At 38.7% G+C, this 21,042-nt stretch overlaps 1 protein-coding gene across 1 annotated transcript; it reads right to left on the bottom strand.

Moving 5' to 3' along the window:
• Positions 1-6,113: 6,113 nt before the first annotated feature.
• LOC108679980 (sodium-coupled monocarboxylate transporter 2) lies at positions 6,114-20,138 on the bottom strand. Its single transcript, XM_018168726.2, has 12 exons — positions 19,340-20,138; positions 18,757-18,890; positions 17,748-17,936; positions 15,705-15,859; positions 15,059-15,199; positions 12,668-12,791; positions 12,350-12,444; positions 11,690-11,808; positions 8,859-9,043; positions 7,932-8,086; positions 7,621-7,721; positions 6,114-6,710 (listed from the first exon to the last, which is right to left on the bottom strand). The coding sequence occupies exons 1-12, from the start codon at positions 19,539-19,541 to the stop codon at positions 6,508-6,510; spliced, it is 1,803 nt and encodes a 600-aa protein (XP_018024215.1). The 5' UTR covers positions 19,542-20,138; the 3' UTR covers positions 6,114-6,507.
• Positions 20,139-21,042: the final 904 nt, after the last annotated feature.

Raw genomic sequence — 21,042 nt, 5'->3', positions numbered from 1 at the left:
ATGAATCAATTGACAGAATAAATAATTTTATAAATTAAAAAAAATTTATTATTAAAAAATCTAAAATTATTTCGTCTGCAACAAATCCTATAGTCCATATATGTCACAATTTGACCTGTCCAATCGATTGAAATTTTACACAATTGCATAAAGTCAGAGACAATGCATGAATCAGTTGACAGAATAAATAATTTTAAAAATTGACAAAATTTTGAAATCTTAAAAAAATTTTGAAAAATAATTTTTTGTAATATATGAAAATAAAACTAGAAATCCATTGTACATGTGTAACATCCGAAACACTGGATTCTTCAGAAGTTTAGTCTTCGAAAAGTAATTTTTAAACGCATATTATTATCTTTTTCATCTAACTTCATAGTTTATGAAAAAGTCCTAAAAGTGAAAAAGTTTAAGTCCTACAAATTTTTTAGAAAGGCTCATGGAAGTTACTCCCATCTAACTCATTCATCGAAAATTTGTTTAAAAACTATTCTGCGCACCCTACCTTGCCAGTAATTTGAATAAAAAAGAAATTTCTTGAATTAAATCATTGCTCCTACTGTGTCCTAATTACGTTGTAAGGTTTAGAATTCTAAACAAGATTTTTTCTCTGACGAGGGATACGGTAAAATTATTGAAGAGTAATTTTTATCATACTTATCTTGATTTTTTATGAGACCTGCTACTATTTATAAGGCAACATTGAAGGCACTTCCGTCATATCGCAATAACACGGAGTTATCCCGCCAGTAGAATACATGGAAGAGCTATTGACCTTCCATGCCAATTTTTCAATGCACTAATATTGAGGAGTGTTTGTTGTTGAACGAATTATTTGTTTGTTCTACAAACAGTTATTTCTCTTCATAATAATTAATTTATTCAACTCACCGACTATGAAGTCTAGGATGATATCATCAGGCATGACACTCGAAGGATATCTAACGGGCTGAAAAAAAGTGCCTGCGAGTATGGCCGTGAATTCCGCAAAAAGATTTTTAGAAGAAAATTGGGTCATTTTTGATTCAATAAACACGCCCGATATGAACTACAAAAACGGTTTTCTCGAAAATACCACGTCACCGCAAAATTCAGATTTATACTAATTACTAAAAGGAGATTTTCCGCCGGACTCATACAACCGAAGTAAAGTTCACCAATGTCGCTTGAAGAGCCAAATCGGGCGTGTGGTCTGACGCGCTCCCATAGCCACAAAGGACCAGTCGACAAAAACTTGTTTCCTGCCGAAAGAAGGGAAGTCCTAGGCGCGCAGACTAAATTTTCCTCACAATCGGAATGTCCAGCGTCAGTGTAACGAACCTCTTGCGTACCAGTATTATACGTATATATATATTGGCCAAACTAATGTAAAAATAAGCGTTAGCATACGGGGATATATGTACAGTGAAGGAATTTATTGTTAGGAAATTCAAATGTTACACATTTTAAAATTTTTGAGTGAAATTATTTGAAAAGTCTGCAGAAACATTTATTATCTTTTATAATATAAATAAATTATAATATATAAATAATAATATAATGATATATAAATATATAAAATAATATGTAATTATATAATATATAAATAATAATATAGTAATAATATTTAAATATTATAATAAATTTATAATATATAAATAAATTTGTGCATCTACAGATTATTTTACAATTATTTGTTGGCACTGCTCCATTACGTGTCAGGTTAGAGCCAAGTCTAAATGTAATCATCATTCGATCACGACGTCTGTAAAAGAAACACTTGTATTGCATTGCCTTGTTTATCCAAGCAATCAACTTAATTTGACTATCGCACGGATTCTAATGATAATAAAATGGGAACTTAGTACATAATTCTTCAATAGATCTTTAACTTCGAATGATCCGGAAAACTAAGCACTAACCTGCATACTGTTAAATGCTCGAACAATAACGACCAGTGAAAGAGCTGCATTGTGGTTATTTCATAACCATCAGTGAATGCAATTAAATTTAGATTACAAACAAATCTAGATTATAAATAAATCTGGATGGCAAATCTAAATTTCAAATAAATCTAGATTGCAATTAAAACTGGATTGCTAATGAATCTAGATTGCAAATATATAATACAACGTGAGTTTTGCACCGAATTTCCTCCCTCTTGGGATTTAAGGCTCGAGTAGCCTTTTATTTTTAGCGCTGAGCCCGAGGCACGTATTACCGTGTATATTATACATGTTCAGCCGATACTTTTATCTGAAGACCGATACATAAAAAGTAAACCCATTATCCTCGCTGAGCTGTTTTCTGCAGCAAAAACCGCAACTCTACCATACACGGAGTTTAATGTTCAATTTGCACATTGAAGAAATATGAATGAATTAATGAACCATTCTCTCTGTTTTCATCATCATGCAACTGTTTAATATGCGTTAGATGTTTTATCGTAAGTAACTTGTATGCGATCCGGGTTAACTTCTGCACCAGAAGTTAAATTCGTTTAAATCGATTTTTCGTACATGATGGTGTGTAAAAACAGTATAAGGAACCTATCAACTTCATCGAAGAATAATTTTGTTATATTGTTATTCCTATCACCATACGCGGTAAGCTTCGTTTCGAATGACATTTTTTAGGCTGATGCGAGAAAACCGTTTACAATTTCAGAAATCATTTGACCATCTAAATTAAGGTCGTTCATTTCAAATGTGGCTTTCAAAATTCTATCGTTTAATTCATTTCAACTTATGCCTTGTAAGACTTTTCTCCCGGGTATTTTATTATGAGTGCGTACCTTAATCGCAGTAATGTGCCGCCAACAATTAATTCTTATGATTTAATCTCTTTCGTAAGGCACCTCGGCGGTATTTTACTCGCCTCTCTCTTATGTTCGCTGCAGCTGATCGATGCTGCATCCCCAAACATAATAAAGGTGGTCAGTAAATATATGCGGCTCATTCCACTACCTGCTTGATAGCAGGCACGTAGAACACAAACTTGATATTAAAGAAAATTTACGGATACTCGCATTACTTCCCAAATAAAGATTATTGGAGGAGCACCGATGATTATAGGTGAACATATATAAGTGGAAATTATAAGTGGAGCACCGATGGCGCATCGATACGGCATCTATGTCGTGTCCGGCCTATGTTCCACCTCTAACCTGCCTATGACCACACTCCTCGAAAAACTCTTCTTCCTCAAATAACTACACACTGGCACCGATGGCGCATCGATGAGCCACCGATGGCCGCCTTTAAAATGGAGTCGATAAAAATGTTTCATTTAGCTTCAAATCCGATGCTTTGTATCTACTGATATTGCTCAAGACTATCATATTCTGAGGACTACGTATGCAAATCCACCCTGCCAGTACAAGTAACAATGTCAGACATGTAGCAGGAACAAATCATCATAGTACCATACACACACCTCGTGAGAAATCGACCTGAAGATGAGTCACAGCCTGCAGGATTCCAACTCTTGATCTCTCTCAAGCGAAGCCAAGCCTCTACCGTTGAGCCATCGGAGGGACATGGCAGTCGAGTAATTTTAAAATATTTAATTTAAGTAGTGCAAATATTAATTTCATCAAATGACACAAGTTGATGCTACTACAGTGATGATGATTAGATGGTTCCATCAGCCATTTTATATAAACATGCTTGAAAGATACTTCGTTTATCCATAACGAACGATGGTTCAGCTCAGAGCAAGGGCTGCGGGAAAATGCTTGATAAGTATCGAACTTTAATAATGTGAACATTACACAAATTTTAACAGCGGTTCGATTCGAAATATTTACACCAATAATATTCTTGCGAATTATCCCTCAATGAATTTGAAATGTTAGTCGTAAAATGCCATCCTCGTGCACTTCATGTCACTATTTTTCTCTAGCCTAATGTTTAATATTTTTCGTACGAAAGACACATTCACCGCTTGATTAGAAAAGTAGACGGAAACTCAAAATATTTATGGGACGGTTTAAGAAAATTTCTCCGAAATAATTGAATTCCACTATCGAAATCAGTGATAAAAAATCGAATTTTTACTCGTATCCCTCCGCGTAAAGAGGATACTATTTTGTTAAGCAAATTATCCGGAAAGGAAATATTGCAAGCAGGACGTGTTAAAGATTAATGAGAAAGAAGCTCAACGCCGACGCGCTCCCAACCCAACAGGTATGAACTTGTACACGTGTACCTGCTCGCTGTGCTTTATAAATGATGCCGATCCGCTGTCCACCACGTGTGGCTTTAGATAAATGCGGCAACTTGAGAATAATATAAATATTGTTACACACGCATAATCGAACTAATTAATTTATACCTAATGAGACAATTAATTAGTCTCAATTGAAGGTAATATTTAAAGCACAACAAGTTGGCGCATGCACAAAATTCGCAATAAATTCACGCAATATCTTAAGTGAATATGAAAATTTTGATTCGCCATCATCTTTTGGAAAACGTGGATTCGTAGCAAAAGTTTCCACTGTTCCTCTGACAATTTATATCAGGAGCACTCTGATACATGTCAAGTTGCTTCACTTTAGCATGAAAAATTTGTGAACACCCAATTCATCTATAATCTGTCAGTTTTCCTCGTACCTACCAAATTCACGCTAAATTTTCGCTATATTTACTTGAATCAAAATCTTTCAAGCAATTAAGCACGCCGAACGAAATCAGGGTTTCGTCTGGATCTCGATTGAATCGCAACTCAATAACTCCTTTGTACGTTGGATAAATCACAGTGACAAATCCCTTCGGGCACTGTGCAATTTGGGTAAGCGGTTATCGGTGGGTTACAAGATATTTGCCTGCAATGCGCCATCGATGATTCAGATCCTATAAATCATCGATAATTGATCTGTGAACTGCCACCTATACTCGCCACCCCGTCGATTTTTCGGCAGGTCCGGCCACCCACCGGTACGCTACCAGTAATCTACCATCGCCCTCTATAATCAGTGATGCGCCATCCTAAATTTTTATTTGAGTTATATCCGAATATTATAAATAAGGATTGATGGGTTAATAAAACCGAATCTGAAAAAAATATGACTCCTAAACCTTTCCTTAGAAGAATTTGCCAGGCTACGTGAACAAACTTGGCCTACCGATATTTAGTTGTTGTGCATGTCAATAGAATTAAAACTCGTGTTTGATCGCTAACATTTCAGCCTGTAACATTAAGTGTGCTTCGGTATTTTTTCCACCAATCAACACCATATCGTACCAACCCTGGCATGACATTAGAATTAGAAGAGTATCGAAACTTAAAAATGACAAAGAAAATCGTCTATAGTGTTCTCAGTCGTGCAAGCAGTATAATTCCAGTATTAAAGAGCGAGTTATAGATGAAGAAAGATGAGCGATTATGAAGCTTCCATGTCTTACTTATCGACGACTGGGGTGAGACCTTGAAGAATGATATTATAGTCATGGTTTATACAATATCCAGGATATTTGCTAGAATATGCAACAAGAACCCATACTAGTGGCCACGGTTATGAACTAAACTAACTCCGGTGCTAACAACATTTCTCGCTTCGTATCTCCTATATGTGGAACAGCCTTCTTGCTGACATCGTATGCATGCATGCATTCGGTTATAAACGGATTCAAATAGCGACCAGTCAAAGTTATGCAGACCTATATTTTCGGACCTCAGGTGCCCATCACCAAACGGGTATGGTAAACGTCCAATCGGTATTTGTCTCAACGTTAGTTTGAAAAGATCTGGTCAAATGCAGTTTTTCAGATCTCCCGTGAATAAATCACGAAAATTATATGAATCGGTGACAGTCCAAACTTGGCCTATATTTCAGCAGCAGCGACAATATTATACTCATATACTGTACTGTTTGCGCAAAAAACACAAGAACTTTCATATATACATAGGTAAATTATTAAATATCAATTTTATAGATAACGACATGTCACACCGCTTGTATAATTCCGATGCAACCGTGAATGTTCATCTGTAATCTCCTTATTCCACAAAAAACGATATTCTTGTTCGAAAGTCAAACTCCTGGCAATTTTTAACCATAATATGTATTCTTACCACAGCTGCAGTACTACAGGAACATGCAATATATAAGAGAATAATCAAAATAATACTAAAGGAGAGATATTTATTTTCAACACGCAACTCTTGGTAGCGAAAGCCATTTGGTAAATTCTTCACATGAGCAAAAAAATTGCTGATAAGCTGTGAACATTTCTTGGAAATTCGAGCTCAACATAGCGAAAAAATTTATCGGGAAATTCAATGCACACAAAAGTAATAAATAATACGAATAAACTGAGTTTCATACATAAATAAAACACTTAAGTAATCAGCAGTACAATATGAACAAGAATCATCCGTGAAATCGAATCTAAGATTCTGGTAGTTCTATAAAAATGCTTTGAAGTACATTTAATCCTTATTGGGACATTATAAACTGGCAGTGCATTGAGAAGGTGCCAAGGCATTTTAGCGTATTATGAAAATAGGCATACCTACTTATTTTCAAAGTCGATCAGAAATAATATCTAATTTATCATTATTTCTTGTTGTAGCCATGCCATCTTCTTTGCTATAATTTATATTATTTTTGAGGGACTCAATTCGTATGCAAGAAACACCGTTGTCGACATCGCTTTCTTTCTTCGTGAAACGTCGCACGCAGAAGAGTACGAGCTCGCTAGGAACCGTCCGGGGGTCTTGGTAACCTGGCAGCAAAAAAATACTATAAATTGGCACTTAAATTTACGGTTTTAGGTACAGTTAATAATTAGACCATTATTTATTTGCATTCGGCCGAATGTGCAATATTGAAAAACTTGTTGCAAATGTGAAACGTCATTTGAAGTTTAAGTTGCAACATGTATTGAAACTAATACCTGGAATCTCCACGCAATACGAATTGAGTTTATTTAAAATTAAATAAGTTGATTTTGATCGTTAAACCGCCAATAACGAGAGTAATACTGGTAAGACGATGGACTGAACGAACACGAGAGTTATGTTGAAAATATTTTGTGTAATATGCACAGTAACCAGGTTTACATATCATCTAGCAGCTGTGGGGGTATTTTGACGAATCGAGTAAAAAAATTCCCCTTACTGACATTACATTCTAAAATAATAAAATAAAATAACCTGCATGCCCACTATCCTTCAAGCAGTATGACTTGACACTCGTCTGACCTCAGTGTACGACTTGTGGTTTCCAGGATGAATTGACATTGGATTGAACGCAAACGTAGGCCATGATGATTAATTTGTGTATCATCATGTTTTACCCGCTTCTATCTAAGCTTTTATGCTCTCTCAAAAACACTCGAGATATTTAACGGACAATCTATTCTAAATTTTTGTGTTTAGGTACGTAAAAGTATGATACTAATTCAGTTTCTAGTCTGTCCTTAATGATCGCATGAATCCAGCTAGTTCTATCAATCCAGTAGCCTAGTGCTGGGCATTAGTTGTTGACGTCAAGAGGCTAATATCTTCCACGAATTCATAAGGCATGTGAATTGCGTGCAGGCAGATAAATTTACGATAATTAGGTTTTTGCAGACAGAGTTGGTTGGTCTAGAAAATTCTGTATACAATATCAAACAATATGTATTTGCTTACTTGCAATGATAGAGACGAGAATACCCACGATCAGGCAAGTCGCCAGGCCGATGAAGGGATAGAAGGTGTAGGATATCGAATATAGAATCGAAAACGTTGACCTGCAATAGGCAGTCATTCAGTTTATTATATAAGTGAGTACCTACAGGAAAAACATAAAAAGTATAAAAAAAAAGAGAGAAAAGCCATTAATGCCGTTTCATGAGAACAGTGCAACACAGCAATATTAATACCGAACAGCATATCTGATAATAAAAACGTCACCGTTTGCTGCCGATGTCTAATGAAATGTCAAAAAATGCTCAACGCACCCTGGCGTATTTATGATAGTTTTGTTGGCATCAGCGAGGGATATGAAGGTGGTGACGGTCGAGTTAGCGGGACAGCCCGCTGTGGAGAATGGCAACATCGGCGGCTTGGTAGTGTTAGTCAGGAAGCCTCCCACTGCGATCCAGACGCACAGAATCTGTTAAAATCGCACGTAGTAAAAAATAGGCCACAAGTTCGTAGGGGGCAGCCTTTTTGGAAACAAACAGTGCCCAGCAACGAACGAAATTTGTAGCCCCTTCTTCCAACATTGTCTCTTCCAAAAATTCTGAATTATCGTGCAATCGGTAGCAAGTTTTCATCACCAATTACGAATCCCCTTTCCAACTTACGAATCCGCTGGGGCGGGCGCATGTTGGAGGCCTGCATCACCCAACTTTACTCATGAGTTCATATTCAGTTTCTTGGGTAAGCACGCTAGAGGGCAATTCAGCCAATGAAGTAAAGTGTCTAAAGCCATTACGCCGATTGTCAACACCTACCCCTCAAGCGTGCTCAAGTTAAAGCATGGCTATTGGTCTTACCGCATCTGGCAAAACCTACTCCGGCCTACCTCTTCTGTCCTAACCTATACACGTTGAAACATTTTTTCACGCAGCATCGTCCGCTGAGGCGTGAAATAATAGAACACCAATCGGCAGGTTGTGTAGCATCGAATTCAGCCTCAGCACCGAAAAAGCTCACACACGGTACAAATATTATCTCAATGATAAGGCAATCAAAAAACGCCGTTCAGTACTCAAAATATCCACGAATGACTGAAATCCAAAGTAATTATTTTACCCACTAATTAGTTGAAAAGTTTTATTTTCATGTATAACATTATTGTAATAGATATAGCATATTATCATTAAGGCGATCCTTACATTGCCGGACTGAAGAAAAAAATAAAATTACGGCAAGAGACTTACATAGCTGGACAAGAGACCAGCAAAGGCACCCCGCTTGTTGCAGAAAGGCACCATCAAGCCAAGCAAGTAGACGCCCAGGATGGGACCAGACATCACCCCCACCACCGTGTAACCTGCCTGGATCAGCCCACCCAGCTTCGAGGCCAGAAAAGCCAAGCCGATGATAGTGGCTCCCAACAACACCGCTGTACGGTAAATAAAATAAGTTAAAATTGATCTTATCAGATGAAGTCTGCATTTTTTCATCTTGCACTTACAAAGCAAAAGTGTTTGAAATTTACTCTTATATCGCTAGTTCGAAGTGCAAGACAAGGGATGGTATTGCTGACTTGAATGTAAATCAACGGAAGATATCTTCTGACGAGGGCAAGGCCAATGTTCTAAATCAGTTCTTTAGCAGCGTCTTCACAGATGAGGACTTGAACAGTATTCCAGCTATTAAGGAGCGACCAGTGGACTCGAAGTTAACTAGTTTCGAGATACATGAAGAGGAGGTTCTCAAGCGCCTGGTCTCCCTGAATCCCAACAAGTCATCTGGATCAGACGGTTTCCACCCTAGATTGCTCAACGAATTAGCAACTGTCCTGGCCGGCCCTTTAACAGTATTCTTTCGAAAAACCTTAATCGAAGGGACCTTGCCGGCCGACTGGAAAGAAGCCCAAGTGACACCCCTGTTCAAATGTGAGGTATTCACACAATCGACAGGTAGTTAATTAAAGAAATAATCAAGAAAACTTTTATTTTAATTTCTTCAAAACAGTTTGAGTGACTTTGAATGATTCATCTTCATAGTAAAGGCGAAAATAGTCAATGAGAGCCGAATCCAAAAGTGCAATCTTCAGTATATGGGAACGTGAAGGTGAAGATGGCGGGTTGGTCACTCGAAGAAAGAAAGTAGTGACGAATGCGTTACGTACAAATAAATTAAGGCCAGCCAGTCTCGGGTTCGGATACTGTAAAGAAGTGAATTCAAATTATAAATCTTACGAATGAATCCAAATTATAAATCTTGCGAAACTTTCAACAAAGTTTAGTTTAAATAAATGATCAAAATTTCACTTTTGCACGGAAAACACTACGAACCTGAGGTTTAAATGCCCAGTGTGATTACTTTTTGAAGGTCGAATAATACAGGAAAATAGCGGAAATCAGTTTAAGGGGTGGGAAGTTGGACGTGAAAAATAGCAAGAACAGTCGAAGGTTCTGATGCTTTAGAAATTAGAGAGATAGACTTAAGACTGAGGTTTGAATAATGATCTTCGCATGTCACGTAAAGTAAATAACGCACTTCTAGAGCGAAGAACATCAAAAAAGTAATAGATTTAATTTGAAAGAATTAGCATTTTAATTTAAAGCATGATATTTGAATTTCAATAAATTAATAAATTTGATTGTATCCTTAAACTAGGTCCAACTTCCCAACAGATTTGATAAATGAATTTAATAGAGCAAAAAAATAAACAAAACGAAATTCACACGACATTCATACAAACCAAGGGATAGAGAAACAGGGATCATAGCAAGATGGTAGAAATACTTGAACTTCGGTTGAAGTTACTTGTTCACCGGTTCAAAAACGGCGGTTAAGGTTTTGAATTATGAATAATCAATTTGAACAGACTTTGAACACTGCTTGATGGCGGTATAACTTTGGACTGGCACTGTCGGCAAATATCATTTTTGATGCAATTGATAACTATTGATGATGAAGACTCCTTAGACCCGCGGCCAAACCCCTGATCTCGACTAAATACTTTTTCTTCAGATGAAGTTAGAGAAACGGAATTCTAAGCAATTCCAAGCCAAAAATAGATCCCGTAACTAAACCCTAGCATATACACAAATTGACGGTGGGAAATGAGGAATTTCTCACACAAAAAAGGTGACAGGAGTAACCCAGGTAACTACCGCCCTCAGCGCCCTGTAAGTCTCACAAGTGTTGTGTGTAAGGTGATGGAATCGGTTATGAGGGATAGGATTATAGATCACTTGACTGTTAACCATCTTCTATCAGACTGTTAGCACTGTTAACCATCTTCTATCAGACTGTTAGCATGGCTTTATTGCTGGCAGATCATGCACCACTAATCTCCTGTCTACCTTGAATAATTGGACTCGCCTGCTGGACGAAAGGGAGCCAGTGGATGCACTGTACCTCGATTTTGCCAAGGCATTTGATAGTGTTCCGCATGAGCGACTGTTACGTAAAGTGAATTCTTTGGGAATAGAGGGGAATGTACTCCAATGGATCAGGAATTTCCTAGTAGGCAGAAGACAACGTGTCAGCATTAACGGAACCGTCAGCCTCCCTGAAGATATTGTTGACGCTCCGAGTATGAACGCGTTCAAGAACAGACTAGACAAGGCCATGCAGGAGCATATGTTAAGTCTTAAAATGCCTCGTACCCTACGGAACAACTGATATCTAGAATCGATTTTAAACCTACCGTCCGTTGAAAAGAACTGATCAAAAGGCCAGTCTGGTCAAGAAAAGCACAAGAATCGGCGACAGGCCTATCCAGGCCTATTCTTTAATGCCGAAGATACTATACTATACTATATTGTGTCATAATTTAAGAAGATTGTTTAGGCCCTAAATTTTTGTCAGAACTATTTTACCTTCAACTAACGTTTGTTCAAGTTAGGAGTTTACTAATTAATGCCATTAAATGTTATTAGCTTGCTCACTGAAATACAAAAACCTCACAAACGTAAAGTATATTGGTAGCAGCGGAATCCAAAATGACTAACAATAAAGACAATTACCATTGAGTAATTCAGTTTTTTGAGATTTTCTCGTCAAAACATCCGTTGGAAGTAAATGAACTCACTAAGAACTTTGTTTGCAGTGGCCGCCACAAAGTCAGAGCAGCCCCTGAAGCACGGAGTGTGTGAAAACACGTCACCCCACAGCAAAGTCGCCAGGGTATTTACTCCCGATGACAGTGAGCTGAGATGGAGGATTTATTAGGTAAACCTTAGAGTACTATATGTAAATTATTGCTCAATTCGTCATAATTATCGACCACATTAAGGGAGACATAAATTTTAAGAATGCATGTAGGAGTTCATTTTATATGATCTCAAGCGTTAATAAAAACTGCCATGGTTGAACAGTGGTAGGAATTGTGAATATATAATTGTGGTTCCAAGCCTGTATTATCGTGTACCGGAACGCGAGCGCGTTCTTATGGTTAGGCTAACATTTTCGAGGTCATGAACTATTTCTGAAAAAAAAACATTTTTTTTAATTCAGAGAATTTTTTCTGCCAAACATAAGATATCCTGGAAACGGTTTGCACCTGTTGTTGCACGCAATTCACCAGACCCTGGGGTCCTACAGTTATCGGATATATTCCTTATATTCACAGTGCCTAATTCTGATCATTAATGGTACGCGACAGTGCACTGCTACAACAGGGGATCTCCAAGTTGCATTTAATCACAAAAAGGTTCGAAATCAGATGTCTATACAGTGGACATAAGCCTACCTCAGAGCAGCGCTGAGAAGAGCAGCCACAAAGACGCCCGGAACTCCAGTAAGGTTCTTCAATTTGTCGTTCACAAAATAAACTGATATTTGATCCTGTAATGGAAGGTAAATAAACACTTATTATTGTCTAATCGGAGTGATTGTTAGTCTTTCCATACGTTATGATATCATAGTTTTCTCACGATTCTACATCAAATGGTTTTAATTTTAAACTGGATTCAAGCTTGCTCTCATAATTGTATAGACTGAGTAGAGATAACTTTACTCAATTAATGAAATGACCCGCCCTATAAATAATTTATTACATTTAAGCTACCTTGCTGAAGATGAAGCCCCGAGCAAAAGGATCGCAATCTGCGTAGACCGCGTAGACGCCGAGGCCCATGAAGAACACCAGCAGCATGAAGAGAGTCATGCCAACCACATTATAGTACAACACTCTGCCCATCACACCCGGAGTTAACGCACGTAAAATTAAGACAGATTAGACATTTTTAAAAAAAATAACGAGTTTCTTTTAATGAAGGAACTTTTTTCATCATCTTTTTCAGAGAAATATCGGCAGAAAAAGAAATGCAATGATGAGTCGGGAACAAGTCACATGGCTCTTCCAGGTACACATTTCTCTGTTTGCCAATCACAGCTTTCTCATTTGACGATAGAATGCATTCATTTTGTAAATTCGTAAAGCTTGAGTGCCTCACCTCCAAGCAGACGAGGGACTAGCCACTAATCTGAGTCTCGGTTTGTTGTCTTGAGAATCATTCGCGTATCGTTCTCTTGTAAATTGCCGAAGTTCACCATTGTGCTGTTGCGCTGATACCTAGATTGTGATGAGTTTTGACCATTGAAATTTTCTTCCGATCATAATCTTCGTGAGCAGGCTTGCTAGACTTAAGCCCGGTCCACACGCTCAGTTTTACACAACGATTTGTCTGCGCAGTTCTAATCGTTGCAGATAAAACGTTGCGTGTGGACGGGAAAACTGCGCAGTTTTGGAGCCGGCGGTAAAACTGCGCAGTTCCATCGAAATCTGAGCTTCCGAGCATAGATTTCGATGAAATGCGCAGACAAGTCGGAACGTGTGGACGGTAGCACAGTTTTCCGATTCGATTTGTGCTCAGTTTCAATGATTCTGGCGACCATGGTGGACCTTCGGTAATGTTCTCGGGAATTTATTGCTTTTCTATACGAAAGTTTTTCTTGCATTTGGCAAGTAAAATTCAAGGACTATAGTAACAGGGACAAAAAAGGTGGAGACATACGAGGGCTTAGTAGAAAAATTCAAAGAAATCGATGAAAGCGCAAACACAGAAACAGCTGTAAAATAAGTTGAGCATTTACCGTAAATAATTGTGAATGAATAAAAAAATCGATTCCATCTGGACCTGGAAAATAAGACATCTACAAGCCATCTCTCTTGTATTTTGATTCCTCGCAATCCCTAAATGATCCAATCTCTTTTTTGACAAGGCACAATGCCAAAATTTATGAAAATACTGCCTTCTCCATGGCACATTTCGGATAAATTTACGACCGGACTCGCGGCCGGTCTCCCCAAATTCGATGGGCATGGAATATCTCCCAAAGTAATGAACGTAGCTCGATAAAACTTGGCACACGTATTCATTAGGACTTAACGGTGATGTTTAGCATGTGACAATTTTTTCGATTTTGCCTTCGTTTGCGAGTTATACGGCTTTATCTAATCTAAAAAATTTTCACGAGCTAAACATCGCCGTTGGGAGGTTAGGTTTCTATATTCAACGTTTCGTTCAAATCTGTACAGTAGTTAAGAAGAAATGTCATGCTCACTGCAAATTTCAGCACGTATCGTCATATAACTCACCAATGAAGGTGAAATTCCAAAAATGTTCACGAGCTAAACATCACCGTTAAGTCCTAATGAATACGTGTAACAAGTTTTATCGAGCTACGTTCATTACTTCGGGAGATATTCCATGCTCGCCGAATTTGGGGAGACCGGCCGTAAAATTTGTCCGAGACGTCTCCATGGCGAGATCGCGCAAAACTGAGCAAACTACTCAGATAAGTCGGTACCGTGTGGACGCTCTAAAAATTGCAACGATTTCATTCCGACTTAAAACTGCGCAGACAAATCGTTGTGAAAACTGAGCGTGTGGACCGGGCTTAACGATTGGAGACGCATACTGGCTCACCTTTTAGCATCTGAAGGGCTGGTCAACTAGCCAGACTTCAATGGCTCTGATCGCACAGATGGTCATAGCAACTTAATTAAAGTATGCAGGAGACTATTCATATGGCTAACATGCTGAGAGTAATATGCAATGCTACCTCACCTCTTGGCTTGTGACAGCGTGGCTACTGTTCTTACGCGCTGGCGGTGAAAATAAAATAGGTTTCAGCTTCACGCCATCAACCTCTTGGCCTGTGACTGTGGCCACCGAGCTGACGCGCTGGTACATAGATTGTGGAAAGTTTCGCACTTATTGGCCGGTGACAGTGTGACTACCGAGCAGACCCGCTGGAGTACCTAGATAATGAGTTTCGGCGTCGCGCCACCTCACGTCTTGGCCTGTAAAAGCGTGGCTACTGATCTGATGCGATGGTACCTTAATTGTGAAAATTAAGTACCGCACCTTTTGATCTGTGACAGTGTGGCCACTGAGCTGATCCGATGGTACCTTGATTAATTTTGATAAGTTTCGTCGCCATGTCAACGCACCTCTTGGCCTGTGACAGTGTGGCCACCGAGCTGACGCGCTGGTAGTTGGCTTGCGAGACACTGTAGTGACTGCCCCAGTTCACCAGCGTCATCAGGATTACGTTCCAGACTGTGTGGCGAACCCTTGGGTCTGCGCTTATGCTGTGGAAATGAGAAAATGCTTGGTAGAGATAAAATAAGAGGGCGCTTTAACAGTAAGAATTCTTATTTCTATCGTTACACGTGAGGCGTCGAAAATGAAGATTGTTAAAAACGATCAATCCATATTAATAGTTGCTCGAAAAATTTCTAAAAGATTTTTAAGACTATGTGGAACTCAATTTTTTGTGAAGTTACTCTATATCTACACTGATCGTTTCTTGCCGCTTTTCTTCGGGGTGTGACATGAGAAGTTCTTGATATCACAATTTTTAGGAGATGGCTAGCAGTAATGCGAACACTCGATGAAAATTGAACGTTTCCCAAATTCTGATAAGCGAAACCATGCAGCAATTTTGTGGCCAAAGATATCTATTATAGAGAAATTATTGTAAGAGCCTCTTCATACCCACGATCATGGCAAATAGAAACAAGCCTTGGAAAATATTGAATAATTATAGTGCAAAAGAAGTTTTAGAAGAACCAAAAGTTGAAAGAGTTCACCTACTCGAGTCCTTCAGTTCTTCCTCCTTGGTAGGCAACTTGCCAGACTTTTTGGACACCGCCCACCTCGACGCAAGACATGACCGTCACCAGCAACACTCCTGCAGTCATTAGCAACATTTGGAATGCGTCCGCCCATACTACTGCCTTTAGGCCGCCCTGAAAATCACAATGTTATGGGAACGCGTTAGCTTTTGGCTTGAGCCACCGACTGTAAAAGGCGCTATAGGCATCAGCAAGACTGAGTACAGCTCGACTTAGTGGCGAGCATTACGTGAAATTGGCTAATACCGTTTGTGTCCCTCGGTGTTTCCTAAAATCGTTTTGTCTATTGGCATGATGGTGAGGAGGGGAGGAACCGAGAACAAAGGTGAGTGGTTATTGCAGTCCTATCTAAAAAAAATGTGGAGACAGAAGCTCGACAAATAAAAAGTTACACGAATGGAAAGCCGCTAATATGAAATGTTTAGGGAGAGCGCATGCATCAAGAGATAAACCACATAAGTACCACGGGTAGCTATATGAGTTGGTCGAAAAGGTCGGGTTCTTTTCCTTAAATTTAATGCCAGATGTTACGAGCCTATCCGTGAAGGACTGTTCCAATAGTGAGTATATTGCATAGTTCTTGTAGTGATTGGAAAGTAAAGTCTAACCAGTGAATGTTGGTTAAAAATTTAAGTGCTTGGTTATGCAGTTTAGATTTCGGCGACAGTGTGTTTCGGTATGGTTGAGTAGACATAGTGTTTTATGGTATGGATGAGTAGACTAATGATCGGACGAGGGCCATGTATAAACTGTACGTGTAATTTAGGTGATGAGGAAGGTTGACGAATCTTGAACATTTTGTGATCTTGATCGGGCTATGTTATGACGTGATTAGTGTGTTGTATACAGATGCAGAATTGTGCCTTTGTTTACGCAAGGGGAAATACTCTTCAACAATAAAGATTTCGGTGGCTTTTTTCGATGAATATGGATTATTTTGAAGTTTGTTGCATTGGTTTCTATTTTATACTTCTGTTCATGTGTATTGATCTATTGTATAGTGTGATTTGCTTGGTGAGCTGCGTATTGATGGGAGTGGATTGTCGTTGGCGAGTTATATTGACAGATTTTTTCTTTTATTGAGACGTGTTCTGATGGAGTGATTGCTTCTTGAAGAAGTCTATATGGCGATGTAGTGCTTCCACAACACAACATGTTGTGATGTCGGCGCTGAAGAGTAGGCCTGATGTGGCCTGTCGCCGATTCTTGTACTTCTCGTGACTTGTTCACAGAAGATCTTAAATCGTGTCATTTGACCGGATCTTTTCAGGACTGACGAAAGTTTGAAATAGCTACTAGACTTCTACAGGGTTCGATATGGTGCTAGGCCTTTCAAGTCTGAACATATATTTTTCCATAGCTCTATCTAGCTGGTCTGTTCTTGAACGCGTTCATATACTCGGAGCGCCAACGATGTAATCGGGGAGTCTGTTGTTTCACATGTCGGTGATTCGAAGCGAGAAGAAATGCTGTCGCGTGGACAAGTTGCAGTGCAGTTTTTTTAGTATATAGCCGTGGCCCCTGGTGTTGGTTCTTGTTTCAAATTCTAGTAATCCTTCGGGGATCTTGTATAAACCATGAGTATACTTATATGCTTCAATGAGGTCCCCACGCAGACGTAGGGGACCTCAATCTTCGTAGGGGGAATCTTTCTTCGTAGGACTTGCCCTTCAAGCCTGGAATTATCCTTGTTGCACGTCTTTGAACATTCTCTTAAATTTTTATCCATTGCAAATCTCGGTGACCACGAAACGTCCATGGGCGATGCTAGAGCTTATTCTAAATGAGGTAATGTAGCCTATGCGTGAAGCCACACTGGTGGTTTCTATTGTGATCCACCGTTGTTCAGTGTTAATAGTAATGGCAAGGGGGCCAGGTTGAAAGTTGTTAAGTAATTTGTTTGGAATGAGGCTTTTATAGCTATGAATGCCCAGGAGTTAGGTTAGTTCTCTTTGTTAATTGATTTTTTTTAATTTGGTGATACGAGTTGATTCCAACTTACGAATGAGGAGTAGAGGGTGACCACAACTCCCATTATCCAGATGAAGGTGGTGGACGAGAGGGGAGTGACAGCTGCTAGGGCCAGCGTGGGGGCGTACAGAGCGAGGCCCATGAACACCGTGATGCTCACCAGAGACATGGTCATAGACAACCGCCGTAGCCATGCCGAGCCAAACCGCACCTCCAGGTACTGCCAAAACCATTCACCTTTCAATTATATTGCATTCCAGAAGCATGTAAGCGTTTATGACGGCTTACATTTGAGTATTTTGCAGCAGGCTAGATGAGTACTTTTTTCGTGCATTTATACTAGCCTCGTTTCATTATTGTCGAGCGTGGTCGGATTCTCTCCTGTAATACAAAATAGCGAGTGCAAATTAAAAAATTTTGCAACTGACAACGAGAACGTATTTTTAGCGCATTTTCTCATTTATGGAAAAAATGCACTATTGTGCTCGCCATGTGCGTCTGTCTGTCTGTCCGTCCGTCCGTCTGTCCGTCCGTCCGTGACCTCAAGTTTTCGTCGACGAGAAAATGCGCTCTCTGTCACTCACTGCAGTGAGTACTGAATTATATTTTTTATTGCGGCTTATTGCTACCCCCTAAAGAAGTAATAGATGTCTATCTGTACCTCTCAATTGAATTTTAATGCAGTTACAGAACACCACATACATCCAATGAGTATGTGGTACTTCCAGGTATCCAATTGTATCCAGTACATCCAATTGTATCCAGTACATCCAATTGTATCCAGTACATCCAATTGTATCCAGTACATCCAATTGTATCCAGAAACTGACAGACATTTAGAATGACTTGAAGACAATTTAAAAAAATTTTCTTTCGCCGTTACTAGCCGAAAAACCTACTAAGGAGTGAACTCCTACCGCACACTCTTTTGTCGCTTACCATTACTTTCCTCAACTAAACATATCCCTGACTTGAAACCTGTATTGAAACAAGTATTTGAACTGCTGATCATTTCAATGAACATAAGTTATTTCCTCAACCTGATTCGGGCTGACGAATTTCAGCGGATGCAGGACCGGCAAAACGACCTCTCCAGCGAAGACGATGGCCAAAGCCGTGCCAAGTATCGACCAAGCGAGCACGCTGCCATGGGCGTACACTTCTCCTGAGTAACCTGCAATCCAACAATAAACGTCTTATGTCGTTTTAGTTACAGTTTTATTGCGCAAAGACGCACGTTTTGAAAATCTAAAACCATATTTTTTGGGTGAAAATATCAAATCGTTCAAAAGAAATAAAATAGCGAAAAAATTCCAAGTTTAATAGGCAGTAAAGAAGAATTTTACAGTCTATTTGTCAGATGATAGAATTAGTTTCAACCGAAATTCGTATGGGTCTGATTTTTATATTGGATGTACCTCACCACACCTCGAGGTGTTTCATCGGTGGTTACTGGGCATTTTTTATGACGTTAGTTCAATTTTAAGTTGAAGCAGAGTGAATACAAACATAATGAAATTTAGCATGCTTATAAATAATAAATACTACATATTTTGGATAGGAGCTACATACCCAGAGACAAAAAAATACAGGAAATTATTCATCAGAAGTATTATTCAGTACCGAGAATTGAATTAGCTGAGAGGAACGTTGCAAGTAGAGACAGGGACACCGGGAATGGCGTCATGGAGCGGCTCCCCATGGAGAAATCAACAGCTGTTTTGTTGCCTTTGATGCCGTGATAAACTCCGATGGCCACAGAAGCCAGCATCGTGACTGCCAGCATGCCATAATCAACGGCGCCAAAATGTTCGCCAGCGCCCATGTCGCCAGGGTACAGCGAACGTCAGAGTCAAAGAATCAAAATTCAAACTAAACTCAAAACTCCAATGCTATGCATCAATTCAAGATTGCTTATTTTCGTTTTTATACTGTACTCGAATCTCTGGGAACGTAGAATCATCATTCAAATAAGTTGAATTATATCACGTGTAGTTAATGGAATGTATATAATAATTAAAAGGAAAAATTTAAATAGCAAATCACAACACTCGAGCAGAGATTTCATATAAATAATTTTGAATCCGTTTTCCGATGCAGAGGCCAAGTCCGCTATCGAATTAACACTTCATCCGTTTCGATAACATTACCAAAGCGGTTTTTTTAGTTCCTCCAATTCTAGTTACTGTCAATATTAAAGTAATAATTTAATTTAGGCTGTATTTCGAACTCAAATTGAAGTTGATACTTGATACCGTGAAGCATTGACGATCCCACTCGCCTATGCCACCATGTGTACCTATCGTAACCGAATTACTTGAAGTGGTATTCATTTCGTCCAGTATTTATTTCTCACCACATAAATGTATTACTACAGTTTTTGAGTCAACAAGTTGATTATTTTGAAAAAAAAATTAGTAAATAATATCGTCGTAAAAATTTTAGAATAATGGTTGAATGAAATGCCGCCTTTTGTAAATTAGTACGAATATTTGGAGGGGACTAATATCTAAGGTTACTGGCATTACATTATTTGTATTCTGATTACCTTTCAAAAATAATGGTGAGTTATAATTTAATATATTTTTTGGTGCTCAATAGACTGTGTCTTGCGAAATATTACACTAGACTGAGGCAAAAAAATACATAATAATAATTCCGTGCAATGGCAATAGTTATGAAAACAAACGAGCTAAGGCGGGGTAAGAACGATATTAAATGTTCCGTCTTCCGTATTGCAATTAAGCTCCTCTATTTATCTCCTATAATAACATTCAATCGTTCTTTCTATATAAATTAATGAAAATTTAACATAGATATCGTCATAGCTTTGAGAAATTAAATTTACTTTCGGGCAATTTTGTAAGTAAATCAGCGGGAACTAATATGAAGCTCTTGCATATCGTCCCCTATATTATTATTGGTTATCATAGATTTCATGAAGGAAACCCCTCTGAGGTTGCTCATTCAGTTTCAACTTAATGACGTTAACGATAACATCTCAGGAATCCCTCTAAAATTCTATTATATGAAAAGATTTTCAGAATAACAGTGGATTTTCCGTATTTTTCAAGCAAACAGTCTCTGTTAAAGGACGATAGTTTTGCACTTCCGGGATAGAGCGATAACTGTACACAGTGCTTGCAGGTGCAAGAGCTATAATCAGTAAATTGCTGCGGCGCGTGCTTTTCTGTTGACCTTGACGCTAAATGGGGCAATAATATGATTACAGTTGTTGAGTTAATGCATTTCATGCAAGCGCTTTAAAAGCTTTGTGTAAGGGCAGGTAATTTTACCATTCACTAATCATTAATCAGTAAGGCTAG

The sequence above is a fragment of the Hyalella azteca genome, unplaced genomic scaffold (assembly GCF_000764305.2).
Source record: "Hyalella azteca isolate HAZT.00-mixed unplaced genomic scaffold, Hazt_2.0.2 contig14244, whole genome shotgun sequence".
Classification (NCBI taxonomy): Eukaryota; Metazoa; Arthropoda; class Malacostraca; order Amphipoda; family Hyalellidae; genus Hyalella; species Hyalella azteca.
Note: the sequence above shows the minus strand (reverse complement) of the source record. Positions and strands in the feature narration are given on the sequence as shown.

Coding starts and splice junctions, on each gene's coding strand:
- LOC108679980 (XM_018168726.2), bottom strand. CDS start 19,541: ATGGGCGCTGGCGAACATTTTGGCGCCGTTGATTATGGCATGCTGGCA. Junction 15,860..17,747: donor TCACCCTCTACTCCTCATTC/GTAAGTTGGAAT, acceptor TGTGATTTTCAG/GGCGGCCTAAAGGCAGTAGT. Junction 6,711..7,620: donor TCTCGTCTCTATCATTGCAA/GTAAGCAAATAC, acceptor TTTTGCTGCCAG/GTTACCAAGACCCCCGGACG.